This window comes from Vipera berus (genome assembly GCF_964194415.1).
Source record: "Vipera berus genome assembly, chromosome: 2".
Lineage (NCBI taxonomy): Eukaryota > Metazoa > Chordata > Lepidosauria > Squamata > Viperidae > Vipera > Vipera berus.
In genome coordinates, this window is record NC_138203.1 from 193,089,255 (window position 1) to 193,115,737 (window position 26,483).

Genomic DNA, 26,483 nt, shown 5'->3' on the forward strand with positions numbered 1-26,483 from the left:
GATGTGCTACATTATTGTTTACAGAAGATAATATTAAATCACTGACATAGTATTCATATTACAGTAAGACAGACAATTTTCACCAATCTGGTAGTCTTCAGTTGTGTTAGGATTAAAACTTCCACCTATTAGAAGTTTTCTACTGATTAATTGTTTGTTGGTGTATGTTCCTCTCAGGCTTTGTATTTAGCTGCACACCATGTAAAATAAAATAAAGTAAAATAAAGTAAAGTAAAGTAAAATAAAATAAAGGCTGTTTCCTATGATGGTCATATTGAACTAAATCAGGGGTGTCAAACTCAATTTCATTGAGGGCCGCATCAGCATTGCGGTTGCCCTCAGGGGGCCGGGTGGGTATGGCCAGGGTGGGTGTGGCCTACTGGGTGGGCGTGGCTAGAGTATGTATGGCCTACTGGATGGGCATGGCCAGCTCTACATCGTTCGCATCAAGGGTACCTATGGGGGTCTGGGCAGGAGTGGGACAGATCTGAGGGTCTCTGGCAGAAGGAGGGTCTCTGGGGCAGGACCAAGGCAGTGGGGGCCGTTTCCTCACTGTTTCCAGGATGGCTTCGCGGGCCACATGAAACCATTTCGTGGGCCGCATCCGGTCCCCGAGCCTTGTGTTTGACATGTCTGAACTAAATGATTTGAAACTGTTTGACAAAATAAAATCATAATTTCTCCAGTCAGTAGCAAATGAACTTCTTCCTTCAAGTTTCTACAAAGCAAAAATCAATTAGTGACACTTAAGATGAACAGATCAAGTCCGGGATATGAATTACTCACTGGCATCCGGCCTAGATCATGATTAACTCATAGTGTTACCCATGACACATAATTTTTTGAGTATTAAGCATGGGTGACTTTCTCTTGAAAAGAGCATTTGAATGAATAGATTGTGGTGTCAAGTCATTGAGAGATCCTGCTTCTGTTGGGATTTGATGATGGCTGAAATAAATAGAGGCAACCTTGCCTGTGTTTTCTGATTTTCAAAGACATTTTCTTCTTTCAGATTTATTTACATTTTTGATAGATATTTTGGGGGTTACACTTCTTACAAGTTTTTCCCCCCATATTTTTTAAAATAATTCTTCTTGAATCTGACTAATCTTATCTTAAAACTTTTCAGTGCTCCTCTTTCCATAGAGCGTTAGATGGGTGTGAGGAATGAATATTTTGACATACTGAAAGTATATTTAGTACAACATAGAACATTATGTGGCATTTCAAAAATTATTGTATTATTTTGATAATAACATTTTAGTCGTGCTCTCAATGAATCTTGCTGGATCCCTGATGCTAGTTGTTTGCATTGGTTGGAAAATAAAGTATATCTTGCTTCATTTTTTAAAACACACACACACACACACACACAAATTGCAGATATGTGTGTGGCAGGAGATGGGGGGAAACAAGCCTCTCTATCTCCAAGCTATGGTCTTAGGTGGCACTGGCCATCCCACAATCTTTTTTTTTTAACAAATGAAATATAAAATAACACTGCTTTATAGTTAAGGGTGGAGCTATGTAATTATTATCATACGTAGTCTGGCTCTAAGTTTGGTAAGGATAGAGGAAGCATTTCCTGATGTAAAACTTCCTGTAAATGTATTGTCAGAGGCCTGTTGAAAACACAACAGTTCTTTTATCTCTTAATCAGCAATTTCTTCCTTAACAATAACACCTGAGGAAGCATCACATTTCTGGTGCAGGTTTCCCTAAGTCAGGGGTAGGCAACCTCGGCTCTTTTATGACTCATGGACCTCAACTCCCAGAATTCCTGAGCCAGCCATGCTGGCTCAGGAATTCTGGGAGTTGAAGTCCATGAGTCATAAAAGAGCCGAGGTTGCCTACCCCTGCCCTAAGTAAATGGCAGCATCAGAAGCTTCCAAATAGACACTTCATAAGTCATTAAAATTATCAATAGATTCCTGTTTGGTTAACTTTGCATCTGTCTGAAAAGCTGGATGTCAGGAATATTGGACGAGTATTTTTCCAAAACGAATGTGTTTTTCCTTACATTTTCTGTCTGATTGAGTCAATCTGCTGATTGGTGAGCATGTACTTTTGGGCACAGTAAAACTGCTCATCCCTGATATGTGGTGCTTTGGTGCACTACTACTGCTGATAAACCAACGAGTTGATGGCTGGGGAGCATAACAAGGCATCCGTGCCCAGGGCTAAGGGGCACTGGGTTTTCAGTCTGACAGTGTCTCAGATTCTCTCTGTCACAGGGAGGCACTTTAGCCAGGAGTTGTACATCATCATCGTTGTTGTTGTTGTTGTTGTTGTCATTGTCATTATGGCCTCTGAAGCCTAAAAGAGAAGTGGTAGTGATGTTAAGTACATCACTAGAATACTTAACATGTGATTTGTAAGGTTATTTTCTTTTACAAAGGGAAAATGTATTGGGTGAATGTGCAGCAGTACAATCTTGGATGTTGGAGGAGGCAGCCAATAAAGGACGTGGGACTGAAACTTGATTTAGAGTTGCCCACAACTGTGCACAGGCATTGCTGCACACCTACACTGTGAAGGGATTGATGGATAAGCTTAAATTGCAGATGGCTGTAGATGGGCCAACACACATACCTCCCAAATCCCTACTGTGTATTATAGGGAGCTGTGTGTCCTGAATGCTGATTGGTTGATCTAACTTCCTGTTTTGTGCTTTGATGTTTGAGCGCCCCTTAGCTTTGAGTGCCCCTTAGCCAGAATGTTACATTTGCATAAATAGAAATGGAACAACTAAGCAACCATCCCTGAACGGCATACGCATATGTTCCCTGATATGCAGTGCTGGAGAAATCTGCTCTATCCTTGAAGCTTCCTCCTTTATCATTGTCCAGCATATCTTTAAAGGATGAATGAATATGGAACATTTTGAATCTATTCTTTGACAGTTACAGATGTTACTGGATTAGCTTCTTGCATATTCCTGTAGGAAACTACAGTACATTATTTTATTGATATTCAGACTTACGGATTAAGTGAAATCTAAGTGTAATATTAAGAAAACCAAGATCATGGCATCCGTCCCTCTCAATTCCTGGCAAATAGATGGGGAAGAAATGGAGGTAGTGACAGATTTTATTTTCCTGGGCTCCAAGATCACCACAGATGGGGACTGCAGCCAAGAAATTAAAAGACACTTGCTCTTGGGGAGGAAAGCCATGGCATATCTAGACAGCATACTAAAAAGCAGAGACATCACCCTGCCAACAAAAGTGCATATAGTCAAGGCTATGGTCTTCCCAGTTGCAATGTATGGCAGTGAAAGTTGGACCATAAGAAAGCCTGAGTGCCAAAGAGTTGAGGCCTTTGAACTATGGTGCTAGAGAAGACTCCTGCGAGTCCCTTGGACTGCAAGGCGATCAAACCACTCAGTCCTAGAGGAGATCAACCCTGACTGCTCTTTAGAAGGCCAGATCCTGAAGTTGAAACTCAAATACTTTGGCCACCTTATGAGAAGGAAGGACTCACTGGAGAAGAGCCTAATGCTGGGAATGGTTGAGGGCAATAGAAGAAGGGGACGACAGAGAATGAGGTGGCTGGATGGAGTCACTGAAGCAGTAGGGGTGAGCTTAAATGGACTCCAGAAGATGGTAGAGGACAGGAAGGCCTAGAAGATCATTTTCCATGGGTTTGCGATGGGTTGGACACGACTTCGCAGCTAACAACAACAAAGTGTAATCAAATTTCTGTAATTTCCTTCTTTGGGGTACTTTTGGGATAAAATGAAATAATGTTATCCTTTCAATTGCCGCCCTCCCTTTTTTTAATCCCTCCTCCTTGCAAGATGAAATGTCACAACTCTATTCTTTTTTTGCTAGAGAAATAAGAAAATGAAAACTGATTAAAATTTCAAAAAGCACACAGCGTTATCCTTCATAGCTCTGGTTTTTTTAAAATTTACATGTAAAAGCACACATTAAAGCAAGGAAGAGAGCTCTGACTCCAAGAACAAATAAAGGAAATGAGGTCAGTGTTCCATATTTGAATTTCTTTAAGGTTGACAGTCACAAACAGGTACCCTATTCCACTAAGTGAATGAGTCAAGTGGTTTGGAAAATTAAGCCACAAGTTAAATGCCTTTGGTATTTCCTGGGCAGGATTAGTGGTAGGCTGATATACCTCAGACAACATTCATTGTAATTTTTAACGGCTTTCTCTACCTCATCTTGCTGATACATCATAAATCAAATAAGCTCTTTCATAGGTAACCCAGATTTGTAACTGGTGGCTGAAATTATTATACTGATCTTACTGATAAAATAATCAACATCCACCTTTTGACCTAATTAATACTATGTAAAAATGATGCTGAACTTTTCCATATATTCTCCAGTTAAGAAGGAATGAAGTAATTAGTCCAATTGATGCCACAAATAATAAGATAGCGAGGATGTGGATAAGTTTACAGAGTTGCAAAATATTGCCAAAATAATGCAATTTTTTAATATCAAGAAAATCTTACACCTGCAAGTTATGTAATAGCAAGTTATCCTGTGTTTGCTATATTGATTTAAAAACTTGAAGTTGACATGACTGATGGCAGAATGTATTTTAAGTATTTTAAGCATGTCATTCAGTTCAATACTCGAAGAGCTCAGATCAAAAAAGTTAAGTAAAGTTCAGTTCAATGAAAATTAAAGAGTTGAGATAATCCTTACATATGTTTTCAAAACATAATATTTGGTGCACGTACCTTGTTAAAAAATATATAATGTTACTGTCAGAATTGTACAAAAAGATGCACAAGGAGAAAGCACCTGTAAGAACAATTCATATCTGGGCAAGTTCTACAATTTTGTTCAGCTAGAATTTATAGCATGTCCAGAACAGTTCACATTATATTTCACTTCAACTTTGTTCTTTGCTGCATCCGTAACTTCTCTTTGCACTTTCTATATGTATATACTAGTTTATAGAATTTGGGGTTTTTTGTTACTTTTTATCTTACCAAATATTGGTGTGAATCTGGTTGGATAACAACTTTGCTTTGGTTTGTGCACAAAAGAAAACTAGTGTGTAAGAAAGGTGTACCATGTACTTGTTTACTGGTCTAAGATTCTGAATGGGTTTTTGTCCAATTTTCCTTTGAAATTATAAATAGAATGGAGAATATATTGGAGAAAGTATCTTACAGACTATAGTGCTCTATTGCAGGGGTGTCAAACTCAATTTCATTGAGGGCCGCATCAGTATTGCGGTTGCCCTCAGGGGGCCGGGTGGGTATGGCCAGGGTGGGCATGGCCTACTTGGTGGGCGTGGCTAGAGTGCGTATGGCCTACTTGGTGGGCGTGGCCAGCTCTACATTGTTCGCATCAAGGGTGCCTATGGGGGCCTGGGCAGGAGTGGGACAGATCTGAGGGTCTCTGGCAGAAGGAGGGTCTCTGGGCCAGGGCCAAAGGCAGTGGGGGCCGTTCCCTCACTGTTTCCAGGATGGCTTCGCGGGCCACATGAAACCACTTCGCGGGCCGAATCCGGCCCCCAGGCCTTCTGTTTGACATGTCTGCTCTATTGTATCAATATGCAATAGGGGTCATTCTGAAGTGATTTCCTTTGTTTCTGAAGATGGGGGATGACAGGACTGATCTTCTTTTGAATTCCAGAAGATATCCCCCCCCCCAAATTCATACTCCCATCTCCCATTACTTGTATGCTTCTAGATGCAACAAATGTTTGCAGTCACATACCCACTTAGGAGGTGGTGATGTCAATTTGAGAGACATTTTCCTGTTTCAGGCTTATGTGTTGGGAATTCCAGTGGTTATTTTCCTGTATGCGTCCTACTCCAAGAAGGTAAGGTCAGCCTGAAATCTCTGCACTGAATCAGTTTTTTTCTCTTCTTTCAGAGTTGAGGGCAAGGATTTCTTTATCTCCTTGCTTTCAGTTAATACTGCTGTAACTTAATGCTTGATTTCTGTTGAAGTTCAGGCTGGAGGGTCATGATGTCTGAATCACCAAAGTTTGGTTAAATACAGGAAAGACAGGTACAACTATTTATTCTGCTGTTTCCTGGACTTGTTCAGCATTCTATCTCTTCTACATTGCCTTTGATGTGTAAACTCCTCTTTTTAATCTTCTGGGACAACTGATTTACAAATCAGGCATGTTGATGTCTCATTCTATAACATCCTTGAATGGAATACAGGTTGTTCATCAGTAAAGAGGATGTCCTGGATGGGCTATTTTGATCCATACATTTGTTATTATCTCAGAGGGAAATCTGGAATGAGATTCTAAGGTTTCTGTTGGCAAATGAAGAGTGATTTGTGATTCCTTAGAAGCATTTGTTATAGCAGTAGTTGCTAAAGTGAGTTTTGAGGACCCCTGGGGATCCCTGAGATCCCTCCAGGAGATTTGTGAATTCAAATAAATATAATAGATATAATAAACATTCTCAGTTTAAATCTCTTAATACAATAAATGTTGAGCCAGTTTGGCGTAGTGGTTAAGGCACCAAGCTGCAACCAGGAGGCTACAGGTTGTGTTCATGCCTTAAGCACAAAGCTGGCTGAGTGACCTTAGGTCAGTCACTCTTTTTCAGCCTTAGGAAGGAGACAGTGAAAACCACCTTGCCAGCTGGAAACCAAGAAAACTGCAAGTTAGTTAAGTACGTACTGCAAACTAGTAAGTATTTTTGGTGATTTATTAAGTATAACTACTCATAAGTGAGTATTAAACTATCTCTGATGTGAACACTGGGACTGGATGGCACAAAATCATAATATGAAAAAGACCTGAGCCCTATGAGGAATGTATTAGGTCGCTGTTGTCTTTGTTCTTTGCAGGATACAATCCATGCTTTGGATTGCACATTGAAAACTAAAGATCCTGAGCATATACTCTTTTAGCACATCTTTGATGCTGTGGAACTTTTCCCCCCCTTCCTATTGGTATCTTTCTTCATGATATTTGATTGTCTCAATCTGTGGTTCTTTCCTTCTTCTCTTCTTTCCTTTTTCTCAGGAATGTGAAGAGTGTCAAGAATAGGTAGAGAAATGGGAAAGAATAGAGTTCACGTAATGAGTTCCGGGAAGTAAGAATCAATTCTTCTCCTCTCTTTCCACTTGTTTTCGAATGAGTGGATTTACTGTTTATATGATTTCCTTACTGACTGCTTGTTTCGCCAAAATTCGAAAATTATGATTTATGACTGGTCCTTCAACTTGCAGCCATTTCAGTCACATGATCACAGTTCAGGCACTTAACAGTTCTCATGCATTTATGATGGCTGCAACATCCCCTGGTCACATGATTGACAATTGTGACCTTCACAGCTGGCTACCAACAAGCATAGTCAGTGGGGAAGCCAGCAGGAAGTCACAGGTCATGCTCATGCTTAATGACTGCTAGTGATTTGCTTCATGATCATAGCCAGGATTGGCATCATAAGTTAAGTGCAGTCATGTGATGTTTCACTTTATGACCATGTCACTTAGTGATGGAGTTGCTGGTCTATTTCATGGTTGGTAAGTGAGGGCTACACAGAAATCAGCTCTGGAGACAGCCTTATTCAACTGGGGAAATGGGAATAGGATGGACCTTCTATGTTTCAGGTGGATAGACCAGACCCAACAAGAGTTTTTCACTTCTAGGGCCCTGAGCTGTTATGCCTGACATGACAGACCATTTCTTGCCTCCCTTGCCTTATTGGAGCTCTTCTTCAACATATCAACAAATCTGATGCACCTTATTTCTCTCACTGTGATTCTAGCAATGGAGAGAAACGAGTTCTGACTTGTGTGTTCTTAATATGGAGGGCAGCTAAGTTTCTCTTCTTGATCTCTGTGATAATTCTGGAATTTAAATTTAAGATTGATGCTGATGGCATCATGTAGAGCTGCTCTGGCCATCAAAAGATTGCTAATGTTGAAGCAGCCTGGAGGTTCAACCACATTGCAGAAATGTTCAATGCTTATGCTACTTGTTATTCTGCTGTCTTTGGATGTTTTTCTAAATCCTGGATTGCACTGGTCCATGAGAACTGGCATTTTTTTTTAATATAGTACTCCTAGGCTCCAATCTTTAGCTGCAACATGGCTTCTGGGCTGTAGCCCCTCTGACATATGCCAATTACACTATCTATAATTACTGGAATTGCCATTGTGGCTAGCATAGTGTGTCTTCTTCCTCCTCCTACCTAGGTGAATTGGTTGTAAGTCTTTCCCACCAGCTCCCTTTTTGGTGACTGAGAATATATGTATTCCTCCCATTCCCTTTTGTATGACACAAGGCATTTGGAGGTGTAATTTTGGAGGCCACACTTTATTTCTGTTACCTATATGGAATGAGCATATGCTTTCTGTTATCTGTATGAATGAATTGTATATCTGGGATATACCGGATTATTCCAACTTAGGAGCCTTCAGATATGTGGATTTCAGTTCTTCAGCTCTTCTCTACAATGACTAATAAATTCTAGGAATTTATCCTCATTTCTGGACCATGGCTAGATTGAGAAGATCTCTTTTTGCCTCTACATATTATAGAGAAAAGGGACGCGGTGGCTCAGTGGGTTAGGACGCTGAGCTTGTCGATCAGAAGGTCGGCAGTTTGGCGGGCCGAATCCCGAGTGCCTCGTAACAGAGTGAGCGCCTGTTACTTGTCCCAGCTTCTGCCAACCTAGCAGTTCGAAAGCATGTAAAAATGCAAGTAGAAAAATAGGTACCACTACAGTGGGAAGGTAACAGTGTTCCGTGCGCCTTTGGCGTCTACTCATGCTGGCCACATGACCACGTAGACGTCCTCGGACAAGCGCTGGCTCTTCGGCTTTGAAACGGAGATGAGCACCGGCCTCTAGAGTCGGAAACGACTAGCACGCATGTGCGGGGGAACCTTTACCTTTACCTATTATAGAAAAAGACAGTACTGGTGGGCAAGTTTTCTTATAGAGAACTTTTCACCAGCTCTAATATTCAAAGTTGAAAAACCTCTGGAAAGATTTTAAAGAATCTCAGGAGTCTCTAGGAAATTATTTGAAAAGCACTGGCTTAGAGCAAGTGTTAACTAAGGGGAGTGTGATTTAATTGTTTGACTAACTGGTTCATTTGTCCCTGGTTTGTTTTTTCAGTACTATGACTGGCAAGCATCTGACGAATAATCTTGCTTGTATTCCTTATTATGCTTTGCTTTAAGTTGAGAATCATATTTGGCTGTCTACTTCCTCCGCTTAATTAATGCTTGCTCAACACTTTTGAGATACTTTAATGAAAGGTATTGCAAAATTGTTGAAGTGGTAAGGTTACACTGTTTATCCTCATCATGTATGTGTGTGGGTTAACAGGAAACAGAAGACTGAGTGCTATAGTGCCAATTATAGTGGCTGACTCAAATGAATGTTGACGTCTCTAACGTCCATTTTATTTTATATTGATTTGAAAGATGCTGTTCCTTCCATAGTAGGCCAGTATACTTTGCACATTCTTGGGTCTGGTCAAAGAGGAAGTGACAAAGATGTTGGGTATATCTTAAATCTTAAAATAACAAAACAACATTGTATCCTTTTTTAACCTACATTTTTATTACTTCAGAAGCTGAATCCTTATGGTAAACTGTTAGTGAACAGGGAATCACAAGAGCAAGTACTAAGAAGTTGAGATACTAAAAAGCAGATTGGAGGCAGTAGCAGCAGTGCTTTACCACAACGATAACAAAAAGATGTTATATACAGTATTTGCTTCTTAATGTCTGGTACCAGATATAAATTTCATTTGTGCAATGATGTCATGCATGTCGCACTCTCTCTCTCTCTCTCTCTCCCCTCTTCCCTCCCTCCCTCCTTCTTTCTTTTACAAACACACACAGACCTCAGGAACACACAAAGAGGGAAGAATAGAGGGAATCAATAGGAAGAGTTTAGTTTATTCTGACTATGTAGGAAGTTTGATCTATTTTTTATCTCTACTCCCTTTTTATTTTTGGTTGAAATAATTATTTTTAATTATATTTCATTAAAAGTATTGTTTTTTATTGTATTTTCTTCTGAAATATGTGGAGAGAAGGTTCTCCTTTCTTGGAAGAAAGATCAATTGAATATAACATTTCTAAGGCATTCCCTAATCTACTTCAAACTCCCCTTTTCTGCCATTATTGATAGAGGAGCAGTGGCACTATAGCTTTTTATTATGATGAAGCATCAGGAGACAGGCCCCCTTCTTTGGCTGAGGACTTCTGCATTGGTGAACAGGAAAGCTTGTATCATCTCATAGTACATATTACCCATCCTTTATTAGAGCTTCAAATTATTTCAAGAGTAATTTACACATATCTTCAGCTAAAAAGAGCATAAAAATTTGAGGAGACAGAAACACAGTTTATCCTTGCTCAATTCTGCAGACCATTTCTTCTGAAGATACCAGCCATGGTTGTTGGCAAAACATCGGAAAACTAAATCCTGAAACTTAGCACTGCCCAGTCTAACCAATCTATTGTGGCACTTTGTCAATGCCATTTGACTAAGAGGAAGGGTGAGAAATTAATGATATAATTAGGTAAAATTTGAAGGAAGTTTTTTCTCCTCTTTGTTCTTAAAAGTGGTGAAGATTTTTAAGGACATATCATGAAGAAGAACAATTGTTTCCTAAGGTCGCCAGTTAATTCTTTTGGGTGGGAGCAAATGGTGTACTTACAGCAGCAGATGAGATGGAGATAGAAAACTAAGATGCTGGAGCAACAAGATTAGCAGCTCTGGGGGTGGGGAGCTCAAGATCCCCCTCAAGAATAGTATTACCTCTTCCAAAAAAAGAATAGTAAAGAAATAAAACTTATATACTGTGTAGTAAAGGACCACAAATCAAACCTGTACTATTAGTCCAATCTGCATACATAATGAATGTCCTGCCCAAATTTTTATTTTTATTTCAAATGATACCGATTCTTAAGAAAGATTCTAACCTGGAGGAATGGCAGCGTGGTATCAATAAATTTGTGTGGGCAGGGAAAAAGCCACGAGTTAAACTTAAGATTATGCAGGATACTCGTGAGAGAGGTGGCCTTAAATTGCCTAATTTTAAATTATATTATGAAGCTGCTGCATTAGTAGGAATAAGCGATTGGATCAATTGGACGCAACCGAGGTTATTAAATCTTGAGGGCCATGATTTGTTGTTTGGCTGGCATGCATATTTGTTGTATGATAAGAAGGTAGATACTGTGTTTAGGGTGCATATTTTAAGGCAGGCATTGCTGAGAGTTTGGAAGAAGTATAGACATAAGTTAAGTTGCAAGATACCATTGTGGGCAATTCCAAAACACGCAATAGAAAATATACATGCTGGCTTCAAACATGATGTGACTACGTACAAGGAGATCCTCAGCTTGGAAAGAAATGTTTGGTGTTTGAAATCATATAGCCTCTTGCGAGAAGAGAAGGTTGTTCAAAATTGGTTTCAATATACTCAGTTACGGGCCAGGTGGAAAGAAGACCAGAAAAATGGATTTACAATGACTGATGAAAATTTGATAAAGCAAATTAGAAATCAGGGACCAGCACATATCAAACGGATATATCTTGCATTGATAGAGATTGACTCAGAAACAGAGCTTGTTAAGGATTGTATGATAAAATGGGCCCAAAACATCCAGGAAGTTATCACAATGGACACGTGGGAAAAGATTTGGGTGAGGAACGTGAAATTTACTCAAGCTCAAAATCTAAGAGAGAACTTTTACAAAATGTTTTATAGATGGCATTTAGATCCTAAAAAGCTTGCAAGTATGTATCCGAATTACCAGCCTAAATGTTGGAGGTGTGGTGATGAAGATGCAACATATTTTCACATATGGTGGACATGTAAGAAGGTTAAGGTTTTTTGGATAACAGTCTGGTGGAATATGCAGAAGATTTTTAAACGGAGGATAAAGTTTTGTCCGCAATTTTTTTTGTTGGGAATAATTGTTGATGCTACAGTTGTGGACTCTAAGTTGATGTTGAACTTAGTCACGGCAGCAAGACTTTTGATAGGTCAATATTGGAAGAAAGAGGAACTGCCGACTATAGAAGAATGGACTTTAAAGGTTTCCGACCTGGCAGAGATGGCGAAGATTTCGGCCTATTTGAAAGATCATTCGCAAGAACGTTATATTATGGAATGGAGAAAATGGATTGAGTTTATCCAGAACAAGTATAGGGTTAAGAAGTTTTATGTAGCATTCGAATAAGTCTTCTTTCGTTTTTTTTTTCTTTTTTTATTCTAGTTTTTTATATATATTTAATATTGCTAAGGTTTGTTTTATCCTATATAAGCTAGAGAGTGATGGATTTTAGAATTTATAGTTGTTAGTATATGGTTGTTTATGATTGCTTTTTTATATATATATACCTTGTATTTAGCTCTGGGAAGTCGGGGGGGGGGAGGGGGGGAGGGGGGGAGGTAGGGGGGGAGGAGGGAGGGGGGGAGGGGGGGAGGTGGGGGGGAGGGAGGGGGGGAGCAGGGAGGGGGAAGGGGGGTTTTCTAAAGGAAAACTGTATTTTAAAACTTTTAAATAAAAAAAAAAAGAATAGTATTACCTCTTCCAAAAAAAGAATAGTAAAGAAATAAAACTTATATACTGTGTAGTAAAGGACCACAAATCAAACCTGTACTATTAGTCCAATCTGCATACTTTTAGAGTATCTTCTACAAAAAGCAAATGTTTTTTGTCCTAAAAAGGATACCAAGGGTGTTTTAATGCAATTTTTTCTTCAAGGTACTGTTAGTATCAAACCTGCAAAGCTTGACTGTCTTTGACAGCTTTTGTTTGTTTCACAGATTGTAACTGACAGGATAGGTGTGTCTCATAGATCCAGGAGGAGATGGGGAGAAGGGCAGTGAGTCCTTGTTGTGAAACAGGCAATCTCATAAGATGGCATACCTCAGGAAGAACTACTAGTAAGGATAGGTGTACTGCTTATGAGGATTTATGCTTCTCTTGACTGAGATCATTCCTGGGAACTTAGACTATATTACTTAATCCCAAGTAACTACATAATCAGTCATTGATAAACTCTGTGGAAAGCTTAATTCTGCTTGTTGGGAAGCAACAGCTGCAGTGAAGGAACATGAAACCAGGTCATCCGTGAGAAGACATGTTCCTCCCTTCTGCATCATATTTATGAATCATCTCAACAAAGGATTGATTAATGCTTACCATCTGCCTTATGGATCAATTTTAAGGAAGGACTGCCAAGCAATAGATTGAGTTTGGCACATTCTCTTGAAGTGAAGCTATTCTGAACTTGCTCATCTGACACTTTACTGTCTTTCAGGAAGAGCTTACAATGTGTTGCTCCATCTGGAAGGTACCATCCAAAAATTAAAGGCTATCCATATAAGCTTAGCATCTGAACATTACATGTTTTTCTGAACACAGAACCTGTGCTCTGTTCCATTGTATACTTGCTTTCCTGTGGTCCATCTTGAGTTCACTTGCTCCAGTAAAATATTTTCCTGATAATGTTGAAAAATCATGCTACATCTTTCTACCAAGAATCTGAAAAGAAAGGAGAATGCAAAACTGTTAGAAGTGGGGGGGGGGGGAAGAATGAAGGGAAGGCATTGCAGAATGGCCTCAGGAATTAATTGCTGGGAAAGAGGTGTGACTCAGATGAATTGGATGAGAACTGAACGTCTTGACATGCACTGATTAGTTATCCTTTATGCTAAGCAATTTCATTTGGAATTCAGCTTTATATGTTACGAGCATGTCCTTTTGTTCTTTTTAAGTAAAACATTCACACATTGGATTAAGTCAAATAATATCTACGGATTCCTCCTTTTATTGGGTGTAAGTAACTATACTTATAGAAAACTCCACCCGGGTTGGGGTGGATGGGTGGGGTGGTTTGGTCTCTAAAAGGTTCACCATCACTGATATAGGGTCTGCTGCTTGAGCAGGATGTTAGATCTAAGGTCCTTTCAACTCTGTTATTCTGTTAATAATAAAGAGTGCAGCCATTCTGTTTTAATTTAATGTGCTAATAAAGACTTTGGTTAACTTTCAGTATTCTCCTTTATATAGTGATATTAATTAGTTAGTTTAGTTTATTGAATTTATATACCGCCCTTTTCCCATAGGACTTAGGGCGGTTTACAAAGTATTTAAAAACGTCAATACAATACAAAAGTTAAAGACAGTTAAAATAATTAAATTTAATCCCTGAACAAATATAAAACCCCATTTAAAAACTCTCAGCCTGGGCCGGAAAGCTCAAAGAGCCAGGTTTTCAGGTCCCGGCGGAATGACCGAAGGTCGGGGGCAGTCCTAAGTTCCACGGGCAGCTGGTTCCAAAGGGCAGGCGCACCCACTGAGAAGGCCCTCCCCCTGGGTGTTATCCGCCGGCAGTCTTTTACCGGCGGCACCCTGAGAAGGCCCTCCATGTGGGAGCGCACAGGATATATTAGGTATATCATTAGTCATTTATAGGATTATGTGAGAAGCATATCAGTTTAAGCCATTCTTGCTATTGTTAAAGTAAATTTGTATTTTAAAATAAAAAATATAGTTCATTAATCAGAACCTTTACGTATCTGTGGCCTACTTTTTGCTAAGGAAATGTCTGCATATTACTTAATCCTAGAGCACTTGCATATTTGTGTCCTTATTTTTGCTAAGAAGAAACATCTGCATATTACTTCATCCTTGGAATGATGAGAACAGACATTAATGATGTAACACGTATGAGAACATGAACATAAGGGAATAGGTTGAGTCCACTTCCTATCCTACAGTTCCCCTGCCTGAACATAACTGGAAATCATAGGTTTGAGACAGGCAGGACTGAGATGTTGCTTTACTCCATTTCATTCACATACATCAAGTGCATAGAAGGGTCTTTCTCAACCTGAGGAACTTAAAAAGAACTTTAAGTAGCCTGCTGGCTGAGGAATTCTGGGAATTGAAGTCCACACATCTTAAAGTTGCTGAGGTTGAGAAACACTGAAATGGACCTTCTTTGAAAAAAATAATAATAATTGTGCCACATCTCAATGTTTGTCCTTCTATTTATAAAATTGAATAATGGAGATCTATTTGAAATTAAAAATTAAACTTTGGCCACCTAATGAGAAGGAAGGACTTGCTGGAGAAGAGCCTAATGCTGGGAAAGGTTGAGGGCAAGAGAAGAAGGGGATGACAGAGAATGAGGTGGCTGGATGGAGTCACTGAAGCAGTAGGCGTGAGCTTAAATAGACTCCAGAAGATGGTAGAGGACAGGAAGGCCTGGAGGAACATTGTCCATGGGGTCGCGATGGGTCGGACACGACTTCGCAACTAACAACAAATTTAAAATTGACTTACTTAGCCTAAATGAATGAAATTGGCCTGGAAGCAAATTATTCACATTTGGTCATCTAGTATTAAAAACTGCTATTTTGAATAGTTTTGTTAATTTGGAGCCAAGAAAGAGAATCAACTTCCCCAATTACTAACATGTCTAAGCTTGAATCTGATTTCTATTCATTGTGATTATCTTTTATTTTTTATTGAGAAGATACACACTGTACTTATTATTTAACTGATTAGAGCCTACTTTTATTTGTGCCGTTAGGAATCTTTCATGTTACTTAATAGTTAGCACAATCACATTAAAAAGTGCATCTTTTCTCTCAACTTAAAGATGTTTCCTTTGAAATTATTGTTAGATCAGTTGTTCTGCATTCTGCTTGTGTTCTAAAGAGACAGCATGAGTATTTTGAAGAGTGTTATAATTATTTTTCTGAACCGGTATAGCTCAGTCCTTCAAGCAAAGTTTATTTCTCCTTCGATACAAATGTCTTTGGCACATTTCATTCAAATTTTATTTTTTTTATTTTATTTTAATCCCATTTATATCCCGCCCTTCTCAGAAGACTCAGGGCGGCTTACAATTTAAAGCACAAATCAAATGTGCTTAGCAATAGCCTTCATTCTATGTATATGCCTGCTTATTAGGGCTTTCGCCTCCCCCCCCAAGCGACATTATTACAAAGTCAGCTTATTGCCCCCAATAATCTGGGTCCTCATTTTACCTACCTCGGAAGGATGGAAGGCTGAGTCAACCTGAGTCAAATAAAGGCTTATTTTAATATCTCCTAAAAATGACACCACCTATTTTCTTCTCCCTTGCAGTGTAAATGAACTCTATGTGGATGATCCAGACAAAGACAGTGGAGGCAAAATAGAAGTAAATTTGAACATCAGCTTGCCAAGCCTACACTGTGAATGTGAGTTTTCCTTATTCAGCTAAGTTTACAATTGTGATTTCAGAACTATGTTAGTTTCATATTTCACATTCAGATTCCTATGAGTCATACTTGTTCTTTTCTTGGAAAAAAATACTTTTTTTATGTAGAATTATATTCTTGCTTTTATGAATGACTTTTCTGGTGTTGCTAAATATTTATTTAGGTAATAGCGTACTTGTCAGTGCAACAAATGGCAGGGTACTTAACAGAAAAGAGAAATATTTACTGAACACTCTTTTCTTAAAAAGGGCATGAAGAGCTAATTTGGCATATAATCTCATGTTTTCAGTACTAGGCAAAGAGCTTTTATGAAAAGCAATGGTTTCAGAATGACCGTAAGGCTGTTGTAACTATTTTTACAAGTGATGCGAGGGTATGGATTTTCTAAGTAGAATTTCTACCACCAGCTCATATGTCACTGGATTTCTCTCTTCTGCCGTTCGAGAAGAACACAAAGTCCACTGAAGTGAATAGACCTGATGGCAATTGCTGTGCTTGTTGATTGGCCTCCTAAGTGCATCTTAAATTTTTGGAAGGCAATTAGTTACTATGGATGTTAGGGAAATAGAAAGGGAAAACAAGCATCATTTGTATCAGGTATTAAAGTATCACAGCTTCTGGGGATCTTAGCAATTAATATACATTTCTCACAGAAATCTCTTGGGCATAAGCTCCTTTTTTATTTCAGCTGTTTCCGAAATGACTGAGTAGGATACAGTAATCATTTTCAGATGTTAATGGAATTAAAATTATAGGAGGGGCAAGCTACACTGCTATGTATGATCCTAGATGTGATTATTTTTTTAAAAAAATGTCTTATTTTTACTGCAGTCCACTGGTTCATGTCAGAATCCATTTATATCATATTCATAAATGGAATGTTTCAAACATTATTCCATGGATTCTGCCATCTCCCGAAGAGAAGAGAATAGATGTGTATTGAACCGGTATTAGGCATTTCAAAGGAAAGGAGAAGCCTTTTGAACTGGGGAAACAAAAGGGGGGGCTAGCATCTGGCTTTTGTCACGGAAGAGAGCAATAAACATGAAGGGTCCTAAGTTCCTTTTTCCCACGAGAGGGATGATATGAGATAAAGGATGGGGGACTGACCAAATGGGGTTAAGGGGGGTTAAACCGGGAACTCTTTATAAGGGTTTACTTCGTGGAATAATATTAAGTCCTGTCTCGTTTCCTACAACCAAGCATGTCATAGTAAAGATTCTTTTTGGAATAGATTTGACTCCAAGAATTTTGTCTTCCTAAGACGTGGTTTGGGGTGGGTCCTGACGGTTCATATGTTGCTTCCTCTGATAGAGAGCTTCCCAGCAGAATCTTATATATCATCTTTTTTAGCTTTATTATCAAAAGATGTCCATATCCAAGATTCCTTAGAAGATACTATTTACTTTCAAGGACCTCTGGTACGAGTTGTGCAAGTTAGTTCAGCACTCTGGCCATTACCAAATTAGAAGGTTACAGGAACTGATGGAATAGCCTCTGAAATATGGCAAGCAACAGAAGAAGATTCAGTCAAGATAATCAGGTGGATATCTTAGGTGTCCCTAAGCTTGAAAATAAGAAGATTGTTTTCTAATGGTAAAGATGATATATAGCGTTTTTTCCATTAGCTCATTCTCTGAACAGCCAAATTTTCCTCCCATAATGTACTAGCAAGACAATATAAATATTATTATACTTCATTTATTTGATAATTTATGTAGCTGCCCATCTCATATACATGAATCTTAATGACAAAGCTAAAAACCAAAAAGGAATACAGCAAAAAAAAAACAACAACCCAAAACACAACAAAAATAATTTTAAAAAGATTACAAACAATTAAAAAAATTATATTAGAAAAGCTTTGGGGAAAATAAAAGCTATATTCCATTTATTCAGCTCTCTGTGAATGGGTTAACTGACCAAATGCTTTGGGGAGCACTGTTGAGCCATATCAAATACCAGAAGCTTGGCGTAGCTTACTAAAGAAGAGTTTATAGTTGCATTCTAGCACTGACTCACTGAATACTTCTGGTAGTATTTATCAGAATACTAAATTCTATGAGTTCATAAAACTAGGGGAAAATTAAATATTTAATGATGATTATTTTTCTATCTAGTTTCACTTTCATATAAAAATGGGGAATATAGTGGATGTCTTTGTGTTAAGTCATTTACAATAAATTCTCTCTTCCTCTTTTTGACTCTGGTCTTTGACCTGTAGTGATTGGGTTGGATATTCAAGATGAAATGGGAAGACATGAAGTTGGCCATATTGATAACTCAATGAAAATTTCTCTGAATAACGGAGATGGATGCAGATTTGAGGGTCATTTCAGCATCAACAAGGCAAGTAAAATTGAAACCACTCAGGGGAAATGTTGAAAAGCTTTGAAAAAGAAACTGCTTATATATCTAGAGAGTTCAGTGTGCTGCAAGAACTGTGATTTAGCTCATTTACCACTGCAGAAGAAGTAGAGCTGTTTAAAGTGGCCTTCATATTGTAAAGGAATGAGGTATAAAATTTGTAATGTATGAAGAAGAAACAGGTTTGGTGTTAAGTTTTCCCCTTAATGGCATAGGTATCTGCAACTGTTTTCTTGGTCATAATAAGAGTAAGAAGGTATTACAGAAATAAATAATGAAATCGGAACCTCTTCCTGAATAAGTGCCCTAGTCAACAGTTTTCATATAGCTTTGGTTCCTGGAAATCAGACTGTTCGTTTAACAAATTGATTTTATGTCTCTGTTTCATGGAATGACATGGAACATAAAGCAGTTCCATGGAATGACATATGACATAAAGCAGTCTACAGTTAAATACACTTTCCATTCTGCTATTTCAAGCAACAGTTGGAGTGTTTAGCAAGAAAATATCCCGTCCTTATATTTTTGAAATAACTTGCTAATAAACACCATTCATTTCCATGCTGATTTTGAAAAATCACTTTTCATTTTTGTATTCCACTTTGAAATATACTTTCCAAAATCACTGACAGTAGTAGTTCCAGCTTATTGGGCATTAGTCAGATCCCATTTTACGTACCCATCCAGTCTAAAGTCTAGGAATTGCAAGATTCAGACAAACTGAACAAGGTCAGACGAGGGTAATATAGTTCATCAGTGAAGCGTAATTACAAGAATTATGAATGTTTAGACATGAAAAGAGAAGACTGAGGAAAAATAAAGTGATACCATTCAAACATCTGAAGAGTACAGGGGAAAAAAGTCATGATCTGTTTATCATAAATGTAAGTTACAGGAAAGCACACTTCAAATGCATTTTAGGGGGAAAAAACTATAAGACTTGAAAACTGCTTCTGGACTTCATACTATAATCAGAAAAAAATGAAACTGATTCTAGGTATTGATGATTAGATCAATTTGTTTTTATAGGAATGGCTAATACTTTTGCTAAAAAGATAAAGCAAAAAGTTGAGGTTGTAATTGTATTTTGTACTCTACGGCACTGAAAAAAAGTTGGAAGTCACCCCCTTTTTTTTCTTTACCTCTTACCTTGCACACCTTTCCTCTTTCTTTTCTTTCCCCTACTCCCTTATTATATTTGTCTCTGTTTTTGTTTTATGTTATAATAAATATCAACAACAAACTAATTAAGAAAAAAGGACTATCTAACAGTAAGAGCAATTTGATGGTAGAACCAGTTACTTATATAAAGTGGGGTTCCCTTTACTGGGTGTGTTCAAGCAAAGGTTTAGACTGGAATGCTTTAATTTGTATTCCTGGATTAAGCAGGGTTAGATCTGATGTTCTGAATGGTTCCTTCCAACTTTTGGTTCTATAATAGGTACACATGATTTCATAAGGAGAGGCATGGTGGCTCAGTGGCTTTATGACACTGGAGATGGTTTGAGCCCTAGCACTGCGTGGCGGGGTGAATTCTCTTCACTTACATCAGCTTCTGCCCACCTTGCAGTTCAAAAGCATGTTCTATGCGAGTAGATAAATAGGTACCACTTCAGTGGGGAGATGAGTTGGTGCTCCGTGCAGGCAGTCAGATTTCTGCCAGTTCTGAACCTTCCTGGTTGTGATGCCCATTTACGAAGTGGCTCTGGGGAAGGTGGGGCTTGAATGACACTGCAGGAAAAGGCACTTGTCTTTCTTTCTAGTGCGAAGCTAGCTTGTGGTGCACCGTAAGAAACGTGCAGGCATGTACCTAACAGAGCTGGTAAACAGGCAGCCAAATTACTAATCTTCAATAGTATTGTAGTCTCCTAGCTACTGTAATAACCCTATACTCTAATAATAATAATAATAATAATGATTTCATAATTAAATGAAACTAGTTTTAAGACTAGTTTAAATTGCAGCAGCAGCAACAAACTTACTGATACACTGTCACAATTAGAACTGTTACCCAGGGATGTGCATACAAACCAACAATTTAGAAGAAAAAAGCTTGCAGTTTTTCTGTTGTCATAAGTACATATGCAACCAGACATCGTTGGAGAAACATTCTTTGTTCTTTCTGAAAAAAAGAAAAAAAAATTTAAAAGAATTTTGATACTTCCTGCAGTTTTATAATTGTGTGCATTAAAACAAATACTTTAGAAACTGTGTTGTATAATGAATTGTAGAACACATCTTTAATCAATTAAACTAGACATTTATTTTGACTAAATGCAGCAGGCCAGGTTCTCAAGGAATATAGGAAAGAAAATCAGACATAGTATTTGCTGAGGCAAAGAGCATGACAGAAAGAGGAAATAATGCTATATTGATAGATTCAACTTTTGGTTCATCAGTGATAGGATTATTGTTAATGTAGAATTTTAAAGTGCTTTAGAGTTGATTCTGTCTTTCTGAAGAGCATGACAAATCCGCATGTTGCCTTTTCTCTTTTCTCATCAAAACATTGTATCCTCTGGCACAGGGAAAAGAACTGTAGCCTAATGCAGTACAATGCTGCCTTCTATTCCAAGGACCTCTTAGCTAATAAAGAATGACAGCCTGATGGGAAGAAACATCCTGACATTAAAGAGTGAGGATAGTCAGTTCTCAGGCTGGGAGTAGAGCTAAAGTTTCACTTGCTAACAGCCATGAAAAAACAGACCTGCTTCTCAGGATGGGTGTGGTGGCATTAGACAATCCAGCCATATAAGGCCACCTGTGACTCCACAGGGTGGAGGAGAAGGAGCGTGTAGCATGCTGTTGGTAAAATAAAGATGTTCAGCCAACTCATGCCTCCTGTTTGCACCACAGGCTATGAAATTGTACTGCCTATTAATTCATGTTAGAATATGCCTAAAAATGGTGTGCAATCACTCTTGTTCATTTTGCCATCTAAATATTTTTCTTGATAGAGTATGGTTATTATTTTCTTTACAATGTTCTTTCGTATTAGCTAGTTTCATTGTTGACTAGTTACAAGACCTAAAAGAATGCATCGCAGGGTTTGGTTTTGTTTTTTTGCTCTTAAATTATAATTATGAACATTTAAAGGGGGGGGACTTAATTGTATAAGCATTTCAGGCATTTCCAGGCATGGCTTATCCTGCATCTTCCAGGTATTAAGTGTTTTGAAGTTTTAAATTACACATCAGACATTGATTGCCGATGATTTTAAGCGCAACAGAAACTGAACTTTGCTTTCTTCTAGGTTCCAGGGAATTTTCATATATCAACACATAGTGCCACTGCACAGCCTCAGAATCCTGATATGACACATGTCATCCACAAACTCTCCTTCGGTGACAAGCTGCAGGTGAGTTCCGAGAACTACAAGAGGGATGTACATCTTGTTAAGTAGTTGTATGTAGCAAAAAGCAAGGCATTTCTATTCAATCTGATAGACTGATTTATTTCTCTTGTGACAAGTAAATACATCAGGAAAAAAAAGGCTATGTATGGTCAATTTCTTTCAAGCTATGGGATGGGTGCTTACCAACATATGCATACTACATAGATGGAAATCCATTTGTTTGTAAATGGCAAGGAGTTGCCAACTTCTGCAACACAGCCAATAAGAATGAGCTCATCTGTGCATGTCTCTTTTGTCTGCTAGAAACAACTGCTAGGAATACCTGATGCAATTATGTGATCTATACTTACAATTGAAAAGAAAGATTGGTCGGAAATGAAAACGAAACAAGTTAGTTCAATGAGGAAAAACATATTTTTATGTAACAGGACGCTTTCTGAATGTTATTTTGCAACCTGTTAAAAATAGGCCTTGCTAGTATTAAGTCAGGTTTATTCTATAAACTATAAAAGCTCCAGTTTGGAATTATTTGTTTGGTTATTGATTCCTATTCTTCTTGTTCCTCAGGAATTGCTTATTTATGGGAATTCTTTAATTGCCTTAGCCAGTGGTTACTCACTATAATTTTTTGTACCTTTGGGGGAGTGGGGGAGAAGCTAGCATCTTCCAGATCTGATTGGAGTACAACTACCAAAGTTTTGGGAGTTCCATTTCTAACATAGCTAGAGAATGACAGGTTGGGAAACATTGCACAATCTGCAACACAGAGGTGGGGGATTGGGGCTCTTATATCAGGATAAGGTCCAGAAAGAGAAGTAAACATGGTAATGCAGTAGTAAAGCTAAACTGCTGGGGATCATGGAGGTTTTCTAGTCTACTCCTGTCCAGGACAGGAATCTTCAGACCATTCCAGACAAATGGCTGTCTGATCTTTTCATGAAAACCTCCAGTGATGAAACATCCATAAATTTAGGAGGCAGGCTGTTCCCCTGCTTAGTGCCTCTCACAATGAGGAAATTCCTCCTTACTTCAAGTTTGGATATCTGTCTGTAATTCTTCCATCCCTTGTTTCTTGTCTTACTGTTAGGTGCTATACAGAATAAATCTTCTTTGTGACCTCCCCTCATGTATTGGAAAACTGCTATCATGTCTTCCCCTACCCTTCTCTTTACATGAAGCACACCCAATTCCTTTAATAACTCTTTGTAGTATTTAGACTCCAGAAGATGGTAGAAGACAGGAAGGCCTGGAGGAATGTTGTCCATAGGGTCGCGATGGGTCGGACACGACCGCAGCTAACAACAACAACAGTATTTAGCCTGCAAGAATCTTAGCATCTTTGTTGCTGTCCTCTGCATGTTCTCCATCATTGGTGACAGAACTGGACACAGTATTGAAAGTGCTGCAGTCTGATCAGTGCAAAATAGACCAATATGAAAAGAAGTTAATATATGTTGCTCAGGGTTCAACGATGAAGTCCTTGATGCTCTCTTAATTGGTTTTTTGCTTGCAGATGTTCCATTATCCTACTAGGTAACATCACCATAGCTTGTGAGTGTGGGGCTTGCTCTGTTTTTATATAGGATCTTGCCCCGTCAGTATTGGTGGGGGTGGGCTTTTATTGTTGCATTTCTTGATTAGGGTATTCTTTTGTTTTTGTCAGTATCAATCCCTGTTTATATAGGTGTTGGCTGCCAGAGAATATTATATTGGTCTTTTCATTTCTTTCTTGGATTTTTATTGTCTAATATGTATGATGCGTACATATGGTTTAGCTCTATGTGTTGATTTGTTTGAATACCAATCTTCCAGAAATTCCCTAGTGTTTTTGGATTTAGTTTGGTCTAGGATGCTCACAGTTTCCCAATGAAACTATGGTTGAATCTGTCCGTGTGTTGAGAGGTTAAGGATTTTCATTGTGTCTTTTCATTTCTGGTGGTGTTCTTGGAATGTTCTCGGGCTTGAAAAAAAGAAAACTGCCTTAAAATTGGTATCCCCAAACTTGAAACTAAATTAATTTTCTCACCCGTTTTATATTTCAGTCCAGATCATGAAAGCGTTTTGTCTTTGTAGTGTAATGGATTCGCTGAGCTCATAACTTGGCATTAGCTCTGGTTGTTTTTTTTAAAAAATGCTGCTTCTCAATGAGCTGTTCGGATGACACATCTATGAATGAAGTTCTGTCAAAAACAGAGCTGCAGTCATGTTTCTGCATAATCTTTCAGTAGATGCTGTGCCACTTGGTGCAGGGCAAATCTTTTAGAGTGTTAATAATTTGAATGCCTCTTTAGAAAACCAGCTGCACCATCCTTTTATAAGTGTTACCCTTGTGTCAGTTGTTGCTTTTGTGTAAAGCACAGGACGTAGAAACCTTAATTAATCAAAGTTGATATTTAAGCATTTTCATTTAAAAAAAATCTTATTGAAGTTTGGTGAAATTCTTTGATATTTCACTTACCATTGTATGCTCAGAATTTAACTTTATAAAATTAGCTAATATATACCAAGTATTGTAGATATGTTGAGATGCTTTGATTGCTTTAAAATACTTCGTTTATAAGATCTCTGGAAATTAAAAAAAAATTATTCCTGAGTAAGGAGGAATGATGACATCAATATAAAACTGTATGAAAATTGAAGAGGTTTCTTCCTGTTCACTTCCTCTTCTTCTAATCTCTGTTTCAGGATTATTTTATTTGTCTTTGGAGAACAGAAAAATACTTAATGTAAAAATATATTCTGTGGTCTTTGTCTCTTCAGGTCAAGAACATTCACGGAGCATTCAATGCACTAGAGGGAACAAGCAAACTCAGTTCAAACCGTATGTACAATTTGTAGTGTTCAACTTATCTTGTATTAGTATAGAATTGATAATTGGAGAACCTTACAAAACTAATTTGTATCATTGGTGGCCTGAAACAATGAAATAAATTTGGGATGGACAGACTTGATTACTCTGGCGATAAAAGAGGCCCAGATCAATTATTTATAACAGCTTTCTTCAGGGTAGTAGTCTTCAGATACATTTGAATGCAGTACATAATTCTCAGCCAGCCTAGTGACTTGGTCATGTTGCGAATTATACACGAATACATCTGAAAAGAACCAGGTTGGGAAAAATTGGTCTCTTGATGTTTTATATTATTGATGGGTTCTGCAGCCAGGGGTTTGTTTATTACTGTGGCTTCTTAGAGATATCTGATACCTGAAGAAGATACTATAAATTTGTCTCTAAGAGCAATTTCAGAAGACTTGTTGGGATTGACCTTCAGAGGTTAGCTAAAATGTACAAAAGCTTATGCCTCTTAATAAAATTAGTTAACCAGAAAAGATGCTGTCAGACTCCTTCTGATATTTTGCCACTACACTTTTACACAGATCTACCTTTGCAAAACTTCCATGTATGTCCATGTGTGTCGGAAGGAAAGAAACAAAGATAAAGAGTTGGTGCAAAGAGATGCAAAGTTTTAAGAATCATGTATATCAGGAAATGAGTCTAGTCCTTGCTAACATCTTTCTGCTTGGCATTTCCTTCCTCTGTATTTACTTATTGTTGTTGTTGTTAGCTGCGAGGTCGTGTCCGACCCATCGTGACCCTATGGACAACGTTCCTCCAGGCCTTCCTGTCCTCTACCATCTTCTGGAGTCCATTTAAGCTCACGCCTACTGCTTCAGTGACTCCATCCAGCCACCTCATTCTCTGTCGTCCCCTTCTTCTATTGCCCTCAATCTTTCCCATCATTAGGCTCTTCTCCAGTGAGTCTTTCCTTCTCATTAGGTGGCCAAAGTATTTGAGTTTTAGCTTCAAGATCTGGCCTTCTAAAGAGCAGTTAGGGTTGATCTCCTCTAGGACTGACCAGTTTGATCGCCTTGCAGTCCAAGGGACTCGCAGGCATCTTCTCCAGCACCATAGTTCAAAGGCCTCAATTCTTTGGCGCTCAGCCTTTTTTATGGTCCAACTTTCACTGCCATACATTGCAACTGGGAAGACCATAGCCTTGACTATACGCACTTTTGTTGACAGGGTGGTGTCTCTGCTTTTTAGTGTGCTGTCTAGATTTGCCATGGCTTTCCTCCCGAGGAGCAAGCGTCTTTTAATTTCTTGGCTACAGTCCCCATCTGCAGTGATCTTGGAGCCCAGGAAAATAAAATCTGTCACTACCTCCATTTCTTCCCCATCTATTTGCCAGGAATTGAGAGGGTCGGATGCCATGATCTTGGTTTTCTTAATGTTAAGTTTCAACCCAACTTTTGCACTCTTCTTCACCCGCAGCAAGAGGCTCTTTAGTTCTTCTTCACTTTCTGCCATTAGAGTGGTATCATCTGCATATCTTAGGTTGTTGATATTTCTTCCGGCAATCTTAATTCCAACTTTTGATTCATCTAGCCCTGCCTTTCTCATGATGTGCTCTGCATGTAAGTTAAATAGGCAGGGCGACAGTATACAGCCTTGCCAGACTCCTTTCCCAATTTTGAACCAATCAGTGGTTCTGTGTCCAGTTCTCACTGTTGCTTCTTGGCCCACATATAGGTTTTTCAAGAGACAAATA

At 38.5% G+C, this 26,483-nt stretch overlaps 1 protein-coding gene across 1 annotated transcript in view; it reads left to right on the top strand.

The window, feature by feature from the left end:
• Positions 1 to 26,483, top strand: part of ERGIC1 (endoplasmic reticulum-golgi intermediate compartment 1) — an 86,611-nt gene that overhangs the window by 50,585 nt on the left and 9,543 nt on the right. Inside the window, exons 4-7 of the mRNA XM_081319664.1 lie at positions 16,096 to 16,190; positions 18,436 to 18,560; positions 21,832 to 21,936; positions 24,694 to 24,754. Of these exons, the coding sequence (XP_081175790.1) occupies positions 16,096 to 16,190; positions 18,436 to 18,560; positions 21,832 to 21,936; positions 24,694 to 24,754 (386 nt within the window). The remainder of the gene's footprint in view (positions 1 to 16,095; positions 16,191 to 18,435; positions 18,561 to 21,831; positions 21,937 to 24,693; positions 24,755 to 26,483) is intronic.